The 13905-nt window shown below is 33.5% G+C and overlaps 1 protein-coding gene across 1 annotated transcript; it reads right to left on the bottom strand.

Annotated features, from left to right (window-relative positions):
• Positions 1 to 1124: 1124 nt before the first annotated feature.
• LOC7462607 (protein RALF-like 34) lies at positions 1125 to 1818 on the bottom strand. Its single transcript, XM_002310686.3, has one exon. The coding sequence runs from the start codon at positions 1738 to 1740 to the stop codon at positions 1345 to 1347; it is 396 nt and encodes a 131-aa protein (XP_002310722.1). The 5' UTR covers positions 1741 to 1818; the 3' UTR covers positions 1125 to 1344.
• Positions 1819 to 13905: the final 12087 nt, after the last annotated feature.

The raw sequence follows: 13905 nt of genomic DNA, 5'->3' as shown, positions 1-13905 counted from the left end.
TTTAAAATATTCTTTTAAACTTCATTATTTACAATATGTATAGCCTATATTTACATGGATTTTTTCTTAATTTTTTCATATAAAATATTAAAATTTTAATTTTTTTTTAAATTTTCCGGGTTGACCCATGAAATCCAGGACCCGGTCCTTTAGCCGGGTCAACCCCGGACCGGGTTTAATAACTATGGACATTGAGTAGTTTCCTTAAATGGTTGCTTAGTGTCTTGCAACAGCTAGTCATAACTTTTATGTTGTAAATTTAATTATATGTACTTCTTAATTGATTTATGGTTTTTTTAGAATGACATTTTGTTATTTAAATGTACTTATATGCGTATGTTAGCATATATGATGTGGTTCTTCTTAGAAAATTTGTATTTTCAATTATCACTTCCTCTAAATTAAATACTCAAAAAAGGGATGGCTGTTTCTGTAATATTATTGATAACAGCTCCGCCCATCATATTTTCAATCAAAAACTTCGACAACACTTTTTGGGACAGTTAACATTTTACCAAATACTTTTATCTCTGAGCATACCTACCGTTACAGCCTTACCATCCTCTAAAGCCAATAGCTACATACATGTCTTGCTAAAAATTTTAAATTTTTTTTATTAAAAATTAATTTTAAATTATTTTAATGTGTTAATTTTTAAAATATAAAAATATTATTTTAATATATTTAAAAAAAAACTATTTTAAAAAACAACAACTATAAACAGCTTAAAAAACAACAACTATAAACAGCTTACCAACACGGTTTGGTGTTAGTTTTTGTTTTGTAGATTACTGTGAAATTTGTTTTTTCCATCCTTTTTTTTTTCTTTGTAATTTGATGTTTTTATCCAAATACTTTTTATTTTTTGAAAAAAACTTGAAAAAAACAATGAGAAAAGAATCAATAATTTTAAAAATACGAAAATGCTTTCATAATCTCCATCTAATAAATTAAAGCAGCACGTACTCTGCCATTAATGATCTTCCCTGTTACATATGGCCGTGCAGAGGGGATGGTTTATGCTGCTTGGGCCACCACTTTCTCTCCCTTTTTTACCCCTCTCTAAATAAATCTTGGTCAAGCAAAATTAGTGACAAATGAATCCACAAATGTAGATGCCACAATTTAGTAGTAGTAATTTAACTGCTATATTATTATATAAACACTATTCGGGCACATACAAAAACACCATTAATGCATTCTTAAGCATAATGCCGCAAAATGGTCCGAACCCATAAGACATTCCCGCCTTAACAAATAGTAATACACAAGCACATGCATATATCATCACAGTCTACTAGTAGCGTTTGATAATTCAGGCACAAACCCAGCAAAACCCGCCACTCATCTCCGGCAACGAGTGATCCTAGAACACCCTCTTGAGTAGGGATTGACAGGAATCCTAGACTTGAAGCAGTTGTGGCTATAGTAAGATCTACCGGACCTTGCAGGACAAGGAATTCTATTGGCAGACAAAGCTCCATATGAGATGTAGTAATGCGTTCTCGTCCAAAGTAAAGATCTACGACTAGTTTCTTCACCGTCATCAAGATCCACCAATCCACCATCAAGCTCACTACTTTCATCGAAATACATGGACATTGGCCATTCTAGCGCATCGCCCATTGCCTTCAAGCTTGTTTCATCGACTTGAGCCTGGATTCTTGGACTGAAAGCAAGAAAGATAGTGAAGAGGACTATCAACAAGGTGAAATAGTGTTGCAATGTAGAATTTCCCATGAGTAGAAAACACAAGCGGTGGGACTTGGGAGTGAAAGTAGCTACAATGGGCTAAGCTAGCTATAATGGCCAGGTTTCTTGTTTTTGAGGTCTTGAGTGGTGGAGGAGGGAAGGTACATGGTGGGGCTGTGGGGACGTACAGTCACATGCAGGTGCAGGTCCTGGTCAGAATTGATGGGGTTACAGCTGTGACTCATCAATGCATCAGTTAACGCGTGTCTCGATTGCTGTGTTGCTTTCTTCGTCCTTGTTTTGGCTAATTATTTGGTGAGGTGGGACTTATTGTTAGATTGTGTGATGGAGTTTATGATGGGGCTTTCAGTGGGGTACGTGACAAGTGTTGGCCTCGCAATGGCTGTGATGTCGGCATAAAGTTTGCTGGGACGCAGAAGAAAATTGGTTGGACTACTTGGATTGCTAATTTGAGCGCGGGTGACGGATAAGACAGTCGTCACTGAACCTGGGAGCAAAGCCAGGATAGTAGGTTTGAGAGGATTAGATTAGAAAAACTAACGTTTAGGGAGTAAAAGTTAAGATTTAATAAGTTTAGGGTTTAAATTTATAATTATTCAAGGAAAGATAAGGGAAAAAAATATTTGCAGGGGCCGGGCCCCTACCTCCGCCCTTACGGCTAGCCGGACATTTTATGGCCCAGCTTGTGTTATGCTAGCATTTTTATTTTTTAGCGATGGTGATTTCATTTAATATTTGAGAACTTCTTTTTTCATGCCATTTTAAACTAATTTTTTATTGTAATTGAATTTAATTATAATATTAATAAATAAATAAAATTTATTTATTTTTAAAAAATAAATTTTTTTTATTTTATTTTTATATTACTCTCATTACCTTCAATTTATTTCTTCAAAGATCTTTTAAAAAAACTAGATGAGTATTTTAAAAAAGTTAATTTTAATATTGATTTTTTTATTTTTAGAATTATAAATCAAAAAGATTGATCTTTGATTTTTATAGTATTTTTAGAAATTAAATTCTATTTAAAATTTAATTTTTAATATTAAAAAGATTACATACATAAGATTTCGTTAAATTCTTTAAATTAAATTAAATTTTAAAAATTCCAAATATAATGTTAATTTAAAGGAAAAAAGGTTGAAGTTTATTTGAGTATGATAAGGACGAAAAGATGAAGGATCTTTTCCTTGCGTTTTGATAAATGGGTTTTCTTTTGAAGTAATATTTTTTTTAGGTAATATTATACTTCATCTCAATTTATTTGTACTATTTCATTTTTTACGGAAACACAATAAATATAATATTACATTATCTAAACTTGCTACAATATTCCAATAATATCCTTGTACTCGTTCCTTTTTAGCTTTTTATAAAAATTAAAAAAAAAAGAATAAATATGATTTTAATGAGAGATGTAATGAGAAAACTAAACATTTCATAATGTATTTCTACAAGTATCTCAGGACACTAAAAATAGAAACATAGACAAATAAAATATACGGAGGAAGTAATTAAATAGGGTTGTCACATTTTAGAGGCTAGTTGGTAATGCTTGCAATGTTTTAATGCATGCCTATACCCGTATACTAGAAAGTGTAAAATGTTAGGTAGGTATAGTGAGAGATGCACACGTGCTAATAACCTAATTACCTTTTAAAAAAGTAAACTCGCATGTATGCTTAAAATATTGCAGGTGGATGACTATCATTATAATTTGCTATTAATGTATCATCATATAAGCCTAACACATTGATGAGATTCAAAGGAAATCAGTATGAGGTGCTGGTCAAATATAGTATTTTGTTCTATGATAAAATAAGATAGATGACAAAACAAATTGAGCAAGTAGCCTGTCATGTTAAAAGGTTGTAATAATAGCTCACACAAATTAGAAATGATGTTGTGAAATACCGATAACACATGAGTGTCATCACTTCTTTTATTAGAAACATAACAAATAGCGGAGATGTTTTTTATGAGTAATAATGTATAGAGATTTTGAATTTTTAAATTTCCAAACAATTTATGAACTTTTGTATTATTTATGAGAGGGTTACAACCCACCTTTCTTTCTAATGTGTTTTGGGATTCCACCATAATAAAAACTTGACAAATGCTTCTTTTACAACAACCAGTTGGAGTCAGAAATCCCGCCAAGAAGCTATGGAAGTCATGAATCAGTTTGAAAAGACTTATCCATATCTAATATATATATTGGTACATGCATCATCATCATGCATTTAATCATGTATTTGTTTATAAATCATCACATATATGTATAAGTTGAAATATAGGTTCCTGAAAAGCTCAAATTTACAGAGTTTACAACACCCGAATTCAACAGAGAAATATGAAAGATGAAGAACATGCTCATCGTGATTCCCACTTCCAAGAAGAGTTGGATTCCCTAAAGGTTTACATAGCCTGCATCGTTAGCTTGCTCGAGCAAACACTCAGAAATACCTTTGGTAAAGGCCCGTCCAATCATGCTTGTCGCACGTGAGCGACGTCGCGGCGATCGTCCACCCACAAAAAAAAAACAATGAAATGTAATGGGGGGATACATCTGGTCAATGTGGGGAGACAAGGAATTCGTTGTCTCTTAGTAGTGAAAAATGGTGTGGGAGTCGCCACCTAGTATTTTGGTCACTAGGAACCCTAACTGGTCTCAGAGATCGGGCACGGGGACTGGTTGCGTAAAGGGAAGGTATTAGCACCCCAAATACGCCCTACCTAAGGTAAGCTGCATTGTTTATTTGTCTGATAAAATTCAAGGTCTCGTTGTGTTTCCTAGTTGTTGGTCCGTCTACGGTTCAAGAAAAGTCCTCCTCAATAAGGAGGTCCTTATCTTATCGGGTAAAAACCTAACCGTTCTAATGTCTATGTATGTTGGTCCGTCTATGGTTCAAGAAAAGTCCTCCTCAATAAGGAGGTCCTTATCTTATCGGGTAAAACCTAACCGTTCTAATATCTATGTAAAAAAACCATATTTTTAATATCAGGAATACGTTTTATGTATAAATTCGTAATCCCAAATCTAAAAGAAGACAAAAAGATTTTTTTAGAATTTTTGAAATATTGGCCTAGTTCTCATGGCTTTAATAAACTGGTTATTAAAGCCGAAATGCATGTTAATACATATATTGTTTTTGAAATTTCCTTTGTTGTGTGAAAATATGATGTTATAATATTTATATATATATATTGGAGAGACTAGGCCGTATGCATGAAAACAAAACATTTTTCTAAAAAACTTGACAAAAACCAGGTATTTTAATACCGGATTTGTATCTTTACAGTATAAAAATACAAACCGATATTGATCAGAATACAGTAATAAAATTACAGAAAATCACATATTTTTTGGAATAATTTTTGAAGAATTTTTGTTCGAACGGGCCAGACCCGGCCCAAAAGGAAACTGGGCCGAAATCAACCCAAAATGAATTGGGCCTACTTTCTACAGGGCTGGACTCAGCCCAGCCCAAAACCAACATGGCTGGGGACTGTTCACGGTACAGTAACCGGGTACTGTGCAGGTGAACAGTACCTGTTAATTAATTAGCCGGTTACTGTGCACACAGTAACCGGGTAATTATTTTCTAGCTTGCAGAACGTGCACAGTGCACGTTCTGCATGCAAGACGATGAACAGTAAACAGAGATAAGGGTCAGAGGGCTGACCTGTGGTGGCTCTGAAGGCGGTGCTTCTGGTGGTTGCTGACTGGAGGATGGCCGGGAGGGTGGTCGGTGGCTGGGGAGCCCGATGACAACAACTGTTCTTTCTTCTTCTTCCCTGTGCAGAGGTGCCCACCTCTGGTTTTTTTTCCTTTTCACGTCTGCTTTTATTCTACTCTCTGTCACTGTCTTTGTTTCATCTCCCTTGTCCTAAAGTCTTCTCTCCTTCTGGTCCGTTTTACTCCAGTTTATCTCCTCTCTTTCTCCTCTGTTCGCCCCTGTTTTGTCTTCTCCTTCTGTTGCTGATGGTGTTTTCTGCTGTCAACAATGTTCTTCCTTCTCTGCAACGTCTTCGTGGAGGTGCTGGTGGCAGGGCATGACTGCGGCTCCTCCTCCTCCTGGTGTTGTTGCTGCTGCTGGGATGGAGGAGAAAATGAGGTCGGTCTGGGGCTCCGTTGACAGAGAAGGCTGTTTCGGGTGCAGGGAAGAAATGGCCGAGAGAGGGGAATGGCCAGGAGGGGGACTGTTTTTGGGTGCTCTCTCTCTTTCTCGTTCCAAAAACACGCCTCCCCTTTTAGTTTTCCAGCCCCCTCCCGTTCAACAAAACTCTCCTCGTTTTAAACTTCTTCCTCTCTCCGTTTCAAAAAGTTTTTTCCCCTCCCCTCTCTCTGCTGTGTTGGGTGATATTTATAGAGCAAGTGGGTGTGGCTTTTGCTGTTGCGCATGGGAGCGGGTCTCGCGGCGGCTGGTCGGCCATTGGGTGCTACTGTCAAGGTTCGGCTCCAACGGCATGGAGCGCGGCGGGTAGAGGAACAGTGTCAAAACGACACTGTTCAAATTCTTTTCTTTTTTTTTTTTTATTATTATTATTATATATTTATTTTTTTTTATTTGTGGGGACCCAAAAATGGGTTACAACAATGCTGTCACTTTTGCTCAAACTCAAGCAACAATTCAACGAGAGGAAAGGATGAGTGAATATTTTTGCAGTATAATACAATATTTTTGCATCAATGATACCAACATTAGCTCTTAAGTTATAGATGCATTTGCCAATAAATCTCATAAAATAAAATCATTTGATGATATTGATTAGGGTAAGATGACAACGTTAGAAGCCAGAATAAGGGCTATCAAAGGGGTGGATTTGTATGATCTAGTGCAAGCCGTATAAATATGTCTAGTCCTGAACGTGGTTGTACAAAAAACATTTTATGTTCCCGAGTTCATCAAATACACTAGAACCCAATACCTTATCACCCATCTCAAGTCTTATTGCAACAAAATGGCAGAATTTATGCACGATGAAAAACTGTCAATGCACTTCTTTCAGGACAATTTGAATAAGGCAGCGTTGAGTTGGTATATGAGATTAGATAACATGAAGATCTGAAGTTGGAAAGATCTAATGGATGCTTTCATCAAGAAGTATAAGTACAAAATGGATATTACCCCTGAAAGAACTAGTCTATCTCATCTAAAGAAGGGGAATAAAGAAAGCATGAGAGAATATGCTCAAAGATTGAAGAATCTGGCTGTAGAAGTACATCCTCCACTTTTAGATAAATAAATGGTTACCTTATTTGCAAATACACTCAAGGCTCCGTACTACAAGCATGTGATAGATAATTGAATACAACAATTCACTAACTATGTAGCCGTGGCTAAGCGTATAGAGTAAGGGATAAAGAATGGCAGAATCTTCGTGCCCACTAAGAAAAAAAGATTTGAAGGGAAGAAGAAAGATGTCGATTATATTGAGGGTGGCTATAAAGACAAGAAAAACCACAACACCCTATCACCTTTATCTCAAATTGCTAACAAAAAAACCTGAAGCACAAAGTAACCAAATCAACAACCAAGCCGAAAATATACCAAAGAAAAATTCAACGAACCATCACAAATATGCCATCATCACATTACATCTGCTTGTTGATTTCCTCACTCCAAAATACATCACGCCACCTCTGTCTCTAGATGACGCTGGAGCATAGCTACCCCCGTTACCATTACTCTTAAACAAGATGTACCAAAAGCTATTGAGCATCAGATAGGTAGCTCCGATACCGCTCACACCATTGCAGCTACCCTACCCCAACTAGTATAAGCCATACCTCACCTATGAGCACCATATTGGCATTGCAGGATATAATTTTCATACTTGCAATGCCTTCAAGAAAAACCTCATACAATTAATTAAATCTGAGTTGATAACATTTGAGGAGGCCTCGAATGTAAATACAAACCCTCTACCCAATCAAGCCTCAAGTAGTGGGTCAGTAAATGCACTAAAGGTGGATGACCCAAAGAGTTTAAAGGTGTCACTGGATAGATTTTATGAAATGCTAGCAAAAATCGGGTACAAGAAGGGTAGTTATAAAGAAGGACTAACATGCAGAGATTTATGTAAGTATCACAGTGAAGAAGGCCATATAATCAACTAGTGTGAAGGCTTTAAAAATGAGGTGATACAAATGATGATTTAAAGAACTCTTAGAATTGAAGGGGGAACAAGTAGAGAGGTATTCGTGGTAGATGAACCTAAAAAAAAAAAAGTATGCAAAGTGCAATTTACTATAAAAGGGTTGCCCAAATTGGTCTTGTATAAACCTGTAGTAACAAATAAAGGAAACTAAAATGCCTTATTGCATAACTATAAGTACTCTTTCGGAACTAGGAACTGTTTTACAAGCAGAATTCGGAGGTCTGACCCAAAACAGAAGATGCTTAACCTCGTAAAAACTTGAGAATCAAAGGAAGGCTAAGGGGAAAAAAAGTAATTGACCTGATAAGGAAGGTGAACAAACTAATCAGCAAATAAGAAACCAATGAGTTCCTAAAGTTGATGAAACACAATGAATATATTGTTGTTGAGCAGCTTAAAAAGACTTCTGCTAGAATATCATTATTGTCATTGATTTTGAGTTTCGAACCAAATAGGAAAGCTTTGCAAAAGACATTGAATAAGGCGTACGTGCCTTAATATATCAATTAGAAAACTATAGAGCACATGGTGGGGAGAATCCAGGCTTCGAATTATATATACTTCAATGAAGATGAGTTAAATCCTGATGATACTGGGCATAACAAGTCATTATACTTTATAATATGATATGAAGATATGCTAAAATGAAAGGTATTGATAGACAATGGTTCAACACTGAACACACTGCTAAGGCAGATGCTGAGAGAAATTCTCGTTGATGAGTCCCACATGAGACCATATACCATGACAATGAGAGCATATAATGGCTCGCCAAGGCAAATAATTGAAACCTTGGAAATGAAGTTATATGTGAGCCCACATGTGTTCTTAGTGACATTGCAGGTGATGGATAACAATCCTTCTTATAATATATTATTAGGAAGACCATAGATCCATGTAGCTGAGGAGACGACCTACTCAATACACCAATGCCTGAAATATATTATGAATGAGATGATGATATTTGTTAAAGCTGAGGAGATAATGTTTATGATCAAGAATGTGGTTGTAGCATTCATCGAGGCAGAATAATGCAGAGAAGAGAATATTTATGTTTTTAAAATCATGAATATTGAATGGGTTACTAAAGGCATGATGCTGAGAAGGCCAAAAATCTTAGAAGCGGTAAGGATGGCTACTAATTGCTTTCGAAAGCATAAGATTCCTTCCCAGTATGATTCTGATATTGGGATGCCTGAGGGAGTCAATTTGATGAAACTGAATGTGCTAACCAGAGATTTAGGAGTAGATATAAGCCTAAAAAAGACGACTACAAACGAGTCTTTAGGATAAAAAAGGAAGATATAATGGAAAAAGTTGAAGGAAATGAGCTAGATTAAGAAGAGCTCACTATCCCACTACTCCAAACGACCTTTCCTAGATCTACAGAGCTCATCAGATCTGGTATAGCAAACCTCTACATCAGTGCTTTAGGATGTAAAGATAGGAACAACTAGAGAAAGTGAAGTCGAATTAGAAGATGAGATGTTGCAGCTGTTTATGTATACCATCGATGATGTCCTTGTAAAAGCCTTTGTAAATAAGCTAGCTAAGGAAAAACATACTAGAATTGGAAATGAAGCCTGTTTTTATGGTGTTCAAAAAGTAATTGTTCTTATTTTACCATGTATGTTGAAATGTTTTGTCATGTTTTAATGTTTTACCTTTTTCGAAATGTTTTGTTGGTTCTATTGTTTTTACTTGTTTTTAGTCTTGATGACAATTTAGTTCATAATGTCACAAGACCTTTTTTTATATATCAAATGAGCCCTTTTATTTTAATGAGATCATGTATTTTCTTATGTTTAAAATGTGTATTTGTTTTTTCTTATCTTCAATACAAATAACACACTTACATGAGTACACCTTACACTTTCACGAATCTTAAAAGTTTTATTAATTCACAAACTCATAGTACTAAGAGTAATTGGCCAAATTTTGATAATACAATTGCAATAAATTGTGAAGATTGGGGAGAAGAAGACATAAAAGAGTTTGCTGTGTTGGTAGAAAATTCTAAAAAGCCTAGAAACCCACTAGTGAAGAGCTAGAAGTAATAAATTTAGGTACTGAACAAGATAAGAAATAATCAAAGATTGGTACCCTTGTTACGACCGAGGAAAAAGAAGGTCTAATCTCTCTATTACATAAGTAAATGGATGTTTTTGCCTGGACTTATAGGAATACTCTTGTTTTGGACATCAATATAGTGGTACATAAGATTCTTTCAGTGGAAGAAGTAAGCTGGTGAAACAGAAGACAAGATAAATGCTCCTAGATATGTTGCTTAAGGTAAAGACAAATATACACGAGCAGTTATGGAGGAAATTATTTTAAAGGCTGTGGAAATTCCTATTAAGAGTGAATCCCACAAAGTGCTTGTTCGAGGTAAGGACCAGAAGAATGTTAGGTTTTGTAGTAAGTAGTCGAGGATAAAAGTTGATAAAAAAAAAAGTAAAGGAAATCTAGGATATGCTGGTGCCTAAGATGGAGAAAGAAGTAATAAATTTTCTTGGGCATTTAAACTACATATCCTGGTTCATATCTCAACTCATAGTATTGTGTGGGTTGATTTTCTATTTACTCAAAAAGAAAAATCTCAGGGTTTGGGATATTTATTGTGAAAAAGCCTTTGACAAAATCAAAAGGTATTTGCAAAACCCGTCATTGATAATGTCTCCTATATAAGGATGACCATTAATCATATATTTAACAATGATAAAACAATCATGAGATGTGTATTAGGCTAGAATGATGAGTTATTAAGGAAAAAAACAAGTTATTTACGACTTGAGCAAGTAGTTCAATAATTGTCAAACTTTGTATATGGCAACCGAAAGGCTATGCTACGCTTTGGTATGAAGCGCAAAAACGTTCAGACATTACATGACCTGGTTGATCTCAAAACTAGATTCATCTAAGTACATATGTGAAAAGTCTTACCTATCAAGCAGGATAGTAAGGTGGCAAGTGTTGTTGGTGGAATACGACATTGTTTATATGACAAGAAATGCTGTAAAAAGAAGTGTGATTGCTAACCACATAGAAAAGCATATTGTGGAAGATTAAGAGTCGTTGAAGTTTGACCTTCTAGATAAGGACGTGCTAACATTTGAGGATAATGTTAAGATGAATGACTGGTGGACCGTGTACTTTGATGGAGCAATGAATGTAATAGGAAATGGGACTGGAACAATGTTAACCCTGTCGCTTAAATTCTTTCCGGAACAAATTTGTACTTCTAAAAAATATATTTGAAAATATGTTAGTTAATTATAAAAATATTGTGTGTAGTAAGCAATGCATGAAACTTGTGTTTTAACTCATCATGACTCAAAAAAATATTTAAATATGTATATTAAACAACAAAGTGATGAAAAACAAGTGAGAGATAAAAAGATATATAAAAAAAAGAGAAAAAAAGAGAAAATCTAATCAGATCAGACTAGTTATAACTATTTAGACCTCGATCCAAATCAGAATAGTGTTAAAAGGAGACTATGTCATGCTCCATGCAAAAGTCCTATGCATTGGCATTTACATTTATATATATTATTGAGAAATTGTGTACGATCACTTTCTAGAAAAAATTAAAAATATTAGAACTCGAATTTGTTTCAGAGATAAAATACGAACTTATTTCTACTTGACTGAGCTATAAACAATGACGATATTTGTTAATCGGCAAAACTCGTACAAACCCTGACCCAAGTTAGGATTTTGAAGTGGGCTCGCGTGAAGGATCTATATAGACTAGAGTCTAGACTGCATAAATTAATCCCAAGTCCCGACTAGGGTGGTGCTGTGGACTAAAGACAGCAAGACTCATGAATCTTCCATATGGGCCGTTCAAATACAATATTTTCTATTTTAGAAGAGCTAAAATCTTTTATTTAGTGGATCCACAAATTGTCAAACACCCAAATAGTAACTGGAAATGACATTCATTCCAATTTTAATTAAGTTTAATTCATAAATAAAACATATTATAAATTTTATGCTTAAAATAAAATATTAGACCAAAAGATTGAATTTAATTATATTATTTAGAATGCTCGTGTAAATTAATTAAATTAACAATCTTGATTATTTTATTCTAAATTTAAAAATCATTTTTTTATATAAATAATTTTTTTGTTAGAAGAACCTTTTTATTTATTTAAAATGATATAAAATATAGATATTTTAGAGAAGATATAAATAAATCTATCTCATATTAATTGTTTATTAAATACTTATTAAAAACAATCAAAAAATATATATTTATTAAAAAAAACTTCTCCATCAAAATCTTTTCATTGGAATGTTGAAAGATATAAGTCGTAATAATGGAAAACCTTAACCAGCCATTCCCTGTAAGCTTCAGGCACCACAGATTCAGTAGGCAGTTCAATTGGCTTCCTGTTTTGAAGTCTGCTCCAAAGCCATCCTCCCATTCACAATTCCCTTTCAAATTAATATTTACTCCACCATTTTTAAAGAGAAAATATCATAAAAAAATAAATATTTACTCCACCATTTTTAATTTTATTAAAAAATAAAGATTTAAAAATTAAAAAAATATTTTTTAATGTTAATTTCAAGAGAAATTACTGTAGAGAATTTCTCATCGATTTTTTTTTTACAATTTTTTTGTGAATTGAATTTTATTTAGAATTCAAATTAATATCTTATAAAAGTTTTAATTACAACAATTAATTTAAGCATGTGAATTAAATTCAATTTATAGGTTCACACAACTTTAAAGAAAAATATTTTAGCCAGATAAAAGCTTGGAACCTCCATGGAACTGATTAAAGCAGATTATAGACTTGTTTGGTAGTAGTTATAATTAATTTAAGCATATGAATTAAATTCAAAATCTTTTCTTGAGTTTAATCTCTTAAATTTTCATAACACTTCCTTTAAGGGAAATGACTCTTAGCTACACATCCTAGACGACCAATTTTATGTTGGAGCTTGATTCCACGCGCTACTAGAGATGGAAGATCGTTGGCTGCAAAGTTGAAGTCAATTGCTAGCAAATCTGGGCTATTGATAGTTTCGAGTTTTCCTTTTGTTGTTTTCTTGTCTTTTGTTGTTTATTTTTTTTAGTGTATATGTCCTGTAATTAATTAATTAGTTATATGATATTAATTTTGTCTATGTAAATATATTAAATTTTTAATAAAAACTTATTTATCTTTAATATTCATCAACTTTTTAACCACTTATAACTTTTATAATATTTGAGAGTCATAACATGTTGCTAGACATTGTACTTTATCTTCAAAGATAAATTAATCAATTGTTGAATTGATAATAAATTAATTTATTTTATTTTATTTTATTTAGAATTATGATTTATATTAAGATCAAATTATTAGAGAATCTAATGGGTACACATAAGAATCACTTGTTAGAAATTAAACTGGAATGATTAATCAAGTGTGATTTGATTGTAAATAGATTTTAGAAATTAAAGACTAGAATGTAATTAATACAAGGAATTGCAATTCTAAACCTAAAAAATCAATTAAGGATTTGATATAATAAATTTCTAAAATTGCTCTGAAATAATATATTTGATATTATTCGGGGGTAAATTGATATTTTATCATTTATAGGGGTTTTAGGTTTTTTTATAAATAAAATGTTATGCCTCTTTTCTTCTGCACAAAATAGTACAATAGTATAAAACACTTAAAAACACAAGAGAAAAGAACTAGAACTCAAAGGCATAACAATCATCTTCTCCTAAAAGGATTTAAGAGGTTTTTTATCAGTGGTTTGTGTGAATTACTGTTAAAAGTTTGACACTAGAACAACTTGTGATTTGCAACAACCCACCCTTGAAGCAATTATTCAAAGATAAAAATTGTTAGAGAATAATATAAATCATATTATGGGACCTCACTTAACAGCTTAAGCTATTGGGTTGAGATGGTTCTTTGACATGGTATCAGAGCCTTGATGACCAAGCAGTCACGAGTTCGAATCTCACAATCCTTATTTATTTGATAAAAATTAAGCACAAGGTAATATAGG

The sequence above is a fragment of the Populus trichocarpa genome, chromosome 7 (assembly GCF_000002775.5).
Source record: "Populus trichocarpa isolate Nisqually-1 chromosome 7, P.trichocarpa_v4.1, whole genome shotgun sequence".
In the NCBI taxonomy this organism is placed as follows: domain Eukaryota; kingdom Viridiplantae; phylum Streptophyta; class Magnoliopsida; order Malpighiales; family Salicaceae; genus Populus; species Populus trichocarpa.
This window is presented reverse-complemented; position numbering and strand designations above follow the sequence as displayed.